Source organism: Branchiostoma belcheri, unplaced genomic scaffold (genome assembly GCF_001625305.1).
Source record: "Branchiostoma belcheri isolate BF01 breed outbred unplaced genomic scaffold, Haploidv18h27 scaffold12, whole genome shotgun sequence".
Lineage (NCBI taxonomy): Eukaryota > Metazoa > Chordata > Leptocardii > Amphioxiformes > Branchiostomatidae > Branchiostoma > Branchiostoma belcheri.
This window is the reverse complement of record NW_017802602.1, coordinates 1,007,559-1,017,132: the sequence shown is the minus strand read 5'-3', so window position 1 is coordinate 1,017,132 and position 9,574 is coordinate 1,007,559. Positions and strand designations below refer to the sequence as shown.

At 44.0% G+C, this 9,574-nt stretch overlaps 1 protein-coding gene across 1 annotated transcript in view; it reads left to right on the top strand.

Annotated features, from left to right (window-relative positions):
* LOC109462743 overlaps positions 1–3,626 on the top strand; it is a 13,053-nt gene extending 9,427 nt beyond the window's left edge. Inside the window, exons 11-13 of the mRNA XM_019759316.1 lie at positions 1,727–1,871; positions 2,683–2,856; positions 3,466–3,626. Of these exons, the coding sequence (XP_019614875.1) occupies positions 1,727–1,871; positions 2,683–2,856; positions 3,466–3,626 (480 nt within the window). The remainder of the gene's footprint in view (positions 1–1,726; positions 1,872–2,682; positions 2,857–3,465) is intronic.
* The last annotated feature ends 5,948 nt before the right edge of the window (positions 3,627–9,574 follow it).

The following is a 9,574-nucleotide window of genomic DNA, read 5'->3' as shown; positions in this document are numbered from 1 at the left end:
TTTTGCTGTGTTTTTATACTGCAACTTTTTGCTGTGTGGAAAACTTACACCCCTCCCCTTTTATAATGGACGGTCCCCCTGTCAGGTCAAAGGTGACAAAGATGGCGGCGGCCTGAGAGTCACAGTGTCTAGGCTACATTTGTATACGAGCGATCGCTGTTTTTGTTTACATTATACGCATGCAAATTATTTGAAGACATATGCAAATTCTTGGTAGGCAAATCAGCCAACTGGCACTCACTTTTTGCCTACGGTGACGTCATGGCGATCGCTCGTATTGTTCCCTAATGATCGATAACTTACCTGAGTCAAGAGTCAACACTTCATAATTGAAAATAAGTCTTTATTGCTTCATAGTACCAAGTGGTGCCACATTTGACTCCCATAGGCCCAATATTTACTCATCAAATTATTAGCGACCTTGTCACGTGACTCAAAGGCGGGGAAACGTGGAAGACGAATATCGCCGCATGCAAGCGTTTATGACATCATGCCACGATAGTTTAAGCTAATTACATATTTACGCCTTCAGACAGACATCATTTCTATCATACCATGCGTCGACATCAACACGTAGCGGTGCAAACGTTACCAACATTCACTAGATAGCAACATAATTTGTAATCACTGGACCTGGTCGAAACATTTTAAATTTATCCCGATCTATAGGCCAAAGCTAGAAAAACCTTTAGAAAAAAACTAACGTCACAACGTAGCCAAGCTTTTCCTCTAAAAAACTTATGCACGAAAAGGATAACTCAGTCGACGTAGTTTGCATGCCATCGTTGTCACCTTTGACCTGACAGGGGACCGTCCATTATAAAAGGGGAGGGGTGTAAGTTTTCCACACAGCAAAAGTTGCAGTGTAAAACACAGCAAAAGTTGCAGTGTAAAACACAGCAAAAGTTGCAGTGTAAAACACCAAAAGTTGCAGTGTAAAACACAGCAAAAGTTGCAGTGTAAAACACCAAAAGTTGCGGTGTAAAACACCAAAAGTTGCGGTGTAAAATTTTGTTCTTGTCGGCCACGGTAAAAATGCCTTCCTTGTGATTTGACAATAAAATTGAAATTCTTTCCTTCTTTCTTACTTCTCAAGTATGACAGATACACCGCTCTCACTATAGGAGCTCCCAACAACAAGGATTCGACAAAGGATTTTTTCCGTGCTTCCAGTGTGACAAATACATTTGTACACCGCTGTTGCTTCATTGATCCTTCTTTTCTTCCGTGTCTCCAGTATGACAGATACACGGCTCTCGCTATCGGGGCTCCCAACAACAAGGGCAGGGGACGTCTGTATGTCTTTTTACATTCAACATAAGGACGGAGACAGATAACAAAATGCCTTCCTTGTGATTTGACGATATAGTTGAAATTCTTTTTTTCTCTTTTTCTTCCGTGTCTCCAGTACGACAGATACACGGCTCTCGCTATCGGAGCTCCCAACAACAAGGACGGGGGGACGTTTATACGTCTTTTTACATTCAACATAAGGGCGGAGAAAGATAATAAGATGCGTGTACATGTCTTGTAATTTGACAATATAGTTGAAATTCTTTTTTCTCTTTTTTCCCCGTGTCTCCAGTATGACAGATACACGGCTCTCGCTATCGGAGCTCCCAACAACAAGGATTCAACAAAGGATTTTTTCCGTGCTTCCAGTGTGACAAATACATTTGTACACCGCTGTTGCTTCATTGATCCTTCCTTTCTTCCGTGTCTCCAGTATGACAGATACACGGCTCTCGCTATCGGAGCTCCCAACAATAAGGACACGGTGAAGGGCGTGTCGGGTCACGCTGTACTGGACGAACTCCGCTTCTGGGACAGGAAACTGTCGGGGAAGGAAATCTACCAGGTCATGATGCACGGTACGCGGTGGGGTTTGGTTTTGGTTTTCCTTTTAATGCCCACGACATGATAATGATCATTCTGGCATACTTATTTTCACCTGGGTGAAGTGAGGAAAGTCGTGCAAAGCTTTTCCAAGGGCACAAGATCAGTGACAAGGTAGGGTTCGAACCCGGGTCACTCCGTTTGGAGATAGGGACTCCGATGCAAACTTCTGAATTCTGGGATGGGGGGGGGGACTTTTATAAGCTAATCAAATGTATGGACAACAAATCTCAGACGTGCTTAAAAACCTTGCCCGGTCTTACACCATCGTTTATAACCAAATTTATTACACCCAGAACTTCGAATATATTGATCTATGTCTAAATGGGACTGGGTTAGCATCAGGCATGGTTCTGGATGTTTTCCCGTATCAAAGAACTAATCTCCAAGCAGATTCTCATGGTGGCTGCAATACAGTATCAACTTGTCAAGACAGTATTCAATTGGCCAGGAAGTATCTAATACGCCACCCAAATCGTAACAGACACCCAAATCGTTACAGCCGACCCCTTGCCCCACAGAATCTGCTTGGAGATTGCAAAGAACGTAGATTTGTCCGAGGCACAGTTCTGGATACGCGTGGACTATCCAGAACTGTGCCTGAGCAAGGCTATGTTAATATTTTACTCACGAATTCACTCTATACCTCTGATCCTGGTGTCTTATAAGCCAATATGGGTGACTTTGTCTCTAGACACATAGTAAACTTTCATTCATTCATTCATGTGTGCCAGTCAGTAGAACACAGTCATCCAAACGCCTTTCCTTTTCCTTCTTGTCAATCAGACCTGAGGATGTCAGGTGATCACTACCACCCTCCGCCGGGGTCAGAGGTCATGAAGGGCGAGTACAAGTGCAGCGGAGAGGAGCCGCTACTGGGCATGTGCGAACACGAGGAGGACTCCTCATTGGCTGACGAGCTGTGTGACGCAAGCAACCTGGCCTTCGTACGCTGTATTCGTAAGTTCAACTTTTTAAAATCTGTTGAACGACTAGTTCTATTCCTGACTGGAACCCAGGTTTGGGTTAGGATCAGGCACGGTTCTGGATAGTTTCAGTTTATTCAGTTTAATACGATACCCTTTAGCCCATTAGTGCTAATCTTCCAGGGCTCATTACCAGTCTTCGCGTATCCAAGAACGTAGATTTGCCCCAGGCATTGTTTTGGATACGCGTGGACTATCTAGAACCGTGCCTGACCATGGCCCTGTATAAAGCACGGTTTCTTAATGAATCAAAGTACGATTCTGGATACCGAATGGACCGTGCCTGAGCATGTTTCTTAATAAAGTACAGTTCTGGATAAAGCATATTTCTGGATAAAGCATGGTTCTGGATAAAGTGCTGTTCTGGATAAAGCACAGTTTCTGGATAAAGCACGGTTCTGGATAAAGCACGGTGCTGGATAAAGCACGGTTCTGGATAAAGCACGGTGCTGGATAAAGCACGGTGCTGGATAAAGCACGGTTCTGGATAAAGCACGGTGCTGGATAAAGCACGGTTCTAGATAAAGCACTTTTTCTGGATAAAGTACGGTTCTGTACACAACACCTCCCTCCTGCCCCGCAGCGTACGGCCGGTGGGACGGCTGGTCCACCTGGACGGACTGCGCGGACGGACAGACCCGCCGGACCCGGAAGTGCTCCACCCCCTCCCCGCACTATGAGGGCGACTGTAGGGACAGTCCCGGGAAGGGCCAGCAGAGCAGGGCCTGTCAACTCAGCCCTTGATGAGAAGCGGCTTCACGACTTCACATAGAAATGCAAAGCCACTTTCTGTTATCTTAGCTAGCTTTAAGTTGACTTTCTTTTTTATTATATATTATGATGATTTGCTGCCTGGATCATTATGTATTATTGCTATACTAGTACGTTATTTCTTTATCTTCGACAAGAAGGTTATGTTTTCAGTAGTGATTGTCCGTCTGTCTGTTTGGCTGTGAACAGCATTACTGAACAAGCTTAATATACATTGTCATGAAACTTGGTAGGTTAGTAGGTCTTGAAGAGACCTAGAAATGATTAGATTTTGGGCTACCTGGCGGCTTTGGTTGGTACTGCAGCAGAACATCCAGGGGGTACTGTAGGGACAGCAGAGTAAGGCCTGTCAACTCAGCCCTTGAGGGGAGGTCACAACTTTGTTTTTTTTATTAAAAAATTTGATGAACAAAACAAGATGACGACATGCTCGACCTCATGGTTTATGTACGTGTTGTCAACGAAACAACGAACATTACAAAAGCGTATCAAAACAAATACAGACATGCAAAGTATAAGGCTAACAAAGTAAAACAAGGTCCAACTCATACTAATGTTTGACACACCTTTTTAGAGGAGGGCTGATGATGATGATGACTGCACAACCTGAAAATGATAAATTTTGCGCGTCCTGGATGCGTATATTGTATGTGTACACTTTGGATGTAAAAACAAAAATCATGGTTTCTCTTTCACCTTAAAAGTTCAGTTGTGTCTCTTTCACTTTAAAAGTGCATCTGACGCAGTCTGGTTTAAACTGTCGTACAAATAACAGTTTAAACCTGCTTCAGAGAGAGTGTCTAATTTTTATACACCAATATATAGACATGAGGGTACTGCAACGTGCAATGATGACAAGACTGAGAAGATGGTACTGTAGCATTTATTACGTTACGTAATAACGATGCTTCACACAATGGCTTACATCAGAGCTGTGGTAGACTGTCACTCGATTCATTACTGCAGTTGATGAAGACAATAAAAATAACCAAGATATTGAACAGTAAGGTAACTGTACATCGTAACTAGTTATACTACTATCAGAAGCTTCTCTGTAGGATTTACACTGAGTTTCGGCAAGGGCTGGTTTTCGGTACAAACTACAAGTATTCTAATGAATGGTATTTTGCCATTACACAATGTACATCATATATATGTATGTATGTATGTATACCACTCAGCTCTAGTGTATATCTGTACATCTATACTTTACAACTATGCACAGTCACAGGACATTTGGCGTTGTCACGATTGTCAGAGGATTGCGGCGTTGCAAATTTCCGTCTCGCAAACGGTCGTCTCCTTTCAGAACGGTCGGCGTCGTCTTTCGATGCCATGTCCGAGCGTATCATAACTTTTTTTAGGTAAAAAAACGTATAAAACGCAACATTCGAATTGCAAATGTAAGGGAGAATCATGAAGAATAAAGGTATTAGTGGGAAAATCAAAAGCTCGGGCTCGAACCCGGATCAAAAAGCATAGCTATAAAACCCTGACCTATACCCTACGTATACCCTCTACGCCACGAAACATGACGGTGTGGATGGACCGTTCTGTCTGATACACTTATAGTTTGCCGTTCTGCGATATGGCATCGACCGTTTCAAATGGCATCGACTGTTTAAAATGGCATCGACCGTTTACGAGACTGATAACTGTGGCGGCGTTATTCGTCTCTATTTCAGACTGTAGAACCTTAAAGCCGCTACAATGTTTCACCACGTCTATATGTACATTTTTCTGTACAGCCTTTAACGCAAATACAACATATGGATTTCCAACTATGTCTTCAGAAATAGGAGCGACTACTGGCTACTAACATTTTGTTTACTATATGGCACGACAGGGTATACCGTGTAAGTGTGTGTCCCATAGTTCGTAGCCTCCACCAGGCCTTTCTACGGGAATACAGATCGTAGAATACGACAAAAAAGAGAGTAAAATTGGCCAAGGGAGTCCGGCCGCGGGGAGGTACTAGTAGCTTTGGCGAGTCAAACCTACAAGGCAGCCAAACTTCCCTGGCAAATATTCTCATATATATAGCCAGCGTAGTTAGTCTGGTAGAGACTACATAGTTGGTACTTGTGTATCTTGCAGACATTGAAGCACTCGTTGTCACAGCTGCACTTTTCTAGGAATTTCCGGCAAGTTTTACGACGTAGCATTTTCAGCGAGTTGCCAATGTGGGTTGCTATATGTCAGCGTGCGCTTTTTTGCTATTATTGACAAAGCCGTCAATAATAGCCATGGATATGACAATGTTGTGTAAATGCCTATGCGTTGCAAATAACGTTCTAGACTATAGTGTGCATGTTTCTAGTTCTAATCTCCATAATCACATAGTTAGATACAGGAAGCCCAAATGAAGCAAAACATTAGTGCGGCGGCACAAACCGTCCAGATAACATGTGTTGTTTCAAGTCATTACCAGTTGTAATTGTGTTTCTGGTCTAAACAACATACCCATCGTATCTGTGAATGAATGCTTTGGCTAACTTGCTCACACTGCAGCAAAGAGGTGCTTGAAGTGAGGTTCTTAACCGTCCCTATACAAATGATGCATCTCCCACGCAATACCTCCCATGTACATACGTGTCGTATTGATTGTGTCACATTTGATACTGCAACAAAAAGGTGCTAGAAGTGAGGTTCTTCACCGTATCCATACAAATGATGCGTCTCCCACGGATAACGCTATACCTCCCATATACATACCTGTCGTTCGCTCCTACAAAAATAGATTCCTAAATGTTTCATTTCAGCAATTTCCCACCGCTTATTGCCCGCCTCAGGCTGGGGAAGCAACAGCCTTACGTTAGTACAGAGATAAAGCTGCGTTTATTTCCCGAGGGACAGAAATTAAAGCGATAATACCATTACCTCGCTATAGCTGCTACTTAGATTGATTTGAGTTGCCTACAGGCAAGACTGCAGTGTCATTTTAAAATTATATTCGCGCGGGAAGAACTTAAAGCCTCGTAAGCTTGTAGCTAGCACGACTGTGGGAACCGTCAGCTTTACCGATATCCACTTTTCTACAGCGAGCCATCAATCAGTACCCACGCTCGGTAATAGATTTTCTGCTCGCCTCTTGTGAAAGCCAGAAGCGCTGCCAGCAATCTATATTTAAAACGTAGCGAGGATGAAACTACTGCCAAGTGTGAACCGGCCACAACCGGCCTTTGCAAAAAATAATCTACTGAGTAGCACATAAGGGTATCTGCCTAAGGGTGCATGGATATAATGAATGAATGAATGAATGAGACTTTATTTCCGTGTCGTGCGCTATCCCGCGCCCAGCCCGTGTGGGCTTATACGACACCGATTCAATAAATTATACATAAACAAAAGAGGATCAAAGGAACAGATAACAGAATCCAAACAAAATATGAACACAAATAAAGGTAGGCTATATACAATAATGGTGAACAAATAAGTGAACTCATAACAGATCGTAAATGCAAATAAACAAATCTGTACATAATGAACCAAGAGTAGATAGTAGATAGATGTAATTACGTAAAATACTGTAACAGCAACCTCCATTTCAGCACCTTAGCAAGAACCCATCATTGCAGCTACAAGTATTCACACGATTAGTTTAACCTTCTCCAAGTGGCTACCTTAGCATGCTAAATGTAAAAGTATCTCTAATCTTGAGTGAGACCCTATCAAACGAAATGAATGCATCGACTGATGATATTATGATGTAGCAAGATGTCGGTGGCTCTGTGTACGGAAGGACGATGTAACAAAACGGAGAGTAAGACCCAGCAGGGATACTTTAGTGCTTCATGGGCTGCATGCGCGTCACACACGCGTCACACGAGCGTCACACACGCGTCACACTAGCGTAGGCTTGATGGATCTGGGCCCTTTGTCCTACTGAAGATGTACCAAAACGGAGAGTAAGACCCAACAGGGATACTTTAGTGCTTCGTGAGCTGCATGCGCGTCACACACGCGTCACACACGCGTCACACGAGCGTAGGCTTGATGGATCTGGGCCCTTTGTCCTGCTGAAGATGTAACAAAACGAAGAGTAAGACCCATCAGGGATACTTTAGTGCTTCATGTGCTGCATGCGCGTCACACACACGTCACACGAGCGTCACGCACGCGTCACACTAGCGTAGGCTTGATGGATCTGGGCCCTTTGTCCTACTGAAGATAAGGAGAATACGAATACAAAACGGAGAGTAAGACTTATCAGGGATACTTTAGTGCTTCGTGAGCGTCAGACTAGGCGTAGGCTTGATAGATCTTGGCCCGTTGTCGTATGGGTGCCTGGCGGTGTGCGCATGCAGCGCGATATCGGCAGTTCTTAGATTTTCTCCTCCCTTCTTGTAGAAGCCAGAAGTGCTGCAAACGTACGGAACATATGGAAAATGTAAGGGTGTAAGATCCATCAGGGATACTTCAGTGCTTCACACTAGCGTAGGCTTGATGGATCTGGGCCCGTTGTCGTACTGCAGGACTGCGGGGCCGCAGGCGGACTGCAGCGCGATGTCGGTGCCCCTCAGGTCATCGTCGATCTGCTGCAGCGGGTGGCCCTTCCCCCGGGAGCTGCCGCAGCTGGACCGGCACTTGGCCCGGTTCCACAGGACCCCAACCCTCCTGCTCACAGCCTCGCAGATCGTCTGCGGTTTCTGCAAGGTAGGAAAGTATTAGAGATGCTTAAAACGGGTAAACATCAACATCAGCTCATAATTAAGCCGTCAAAAGACATGTGGAACTGAATAAAAAGATCTAGGAGGAAGAAATCGTTTTTTTTTGTTTTCCTATGTGCAGCCACCAGGCAAAAATTCAGGTCTGATTGGCCAGGAGAGTGAATCCACCATTAGGAAAATTTTACTGTTTTGAACCCGCGTTGAAATATAGCTAGTTCTAAACATAGGGTCGAATCGGCTGAGGAGATAAAGGTAGAGAAATCGGCTTAAAGACCTTTTGTGGTGCCCCAACGGTTAAACATTTAGACTAAGGGCTAGATGAGATAATCAGACTAAGTTAGGGAATAGATGAGATAGCTGGAGTAAGATATAGATGAGTTGAGAACCTTGGGATCTGATCTGCTGACGTCCCTGGCACAGGCCACCGAGAAGGGTGGAGAAAACCGACTTAAAGAACTTTTGCGGTGACCCAACGTCTAACTTTTTAGTGCAATGGATACGTGAGTTAATTAGACTAAGATACGGAAGTGCTGCCCACCTTAGGATCAGATCTGCTGACGTCCCTGGCGCAGGCCACCACCCACTCCACCAGAAGCGCTACGAACGCCACGCCCATCCCGCCATAGATCAACACGAACACGCCCAGCATCTGGTCCACTCCGATGATGGAGGAGTTGAAATCCTTGTCTTTGTCTTTCACGCACTCCGAGGTCTCGATCCTGGGCGTGTAGGGAAGAGACACGTTGGACAAAAGAGGAGGCTGGCATAGGGAAAAGTCTACAGTTTTTTCTACGGTGTAAGAAGGTTCTTTTATTGAACAACCAGTGGCATCTTACATCGGTGAAGGTTAGATATCCAGGTAATAATAAGATACGACAAACAATCAGTCACTCAAGCAACCGGATATGCTTTTGGAAACAGTCTGACGTCGGATATTACATCCGACATTTTATTGATCATCTTTCACCATCTTCAAGGCAACAATGGAAAACAGACATCGTTCTGGTTGTTAAATAAAGAACATTCTGTCATATATACAGTCTCTTATTCACGGGCTCTTTCTACGGTTTCTCAGTTACGGTGGCTTTGTACAATGCGTAAGGAATTTAAGTTTTACGGTGTTACGAAATCCGGATCCAGACTGAACTATAAGAGTTCACATCACTTAAATGACCATATAATGACAACATATACGTTAAGTGCACTGTTGCCATCATTTTAAAATGTTAGTATTTTAGTATTTTACTACAA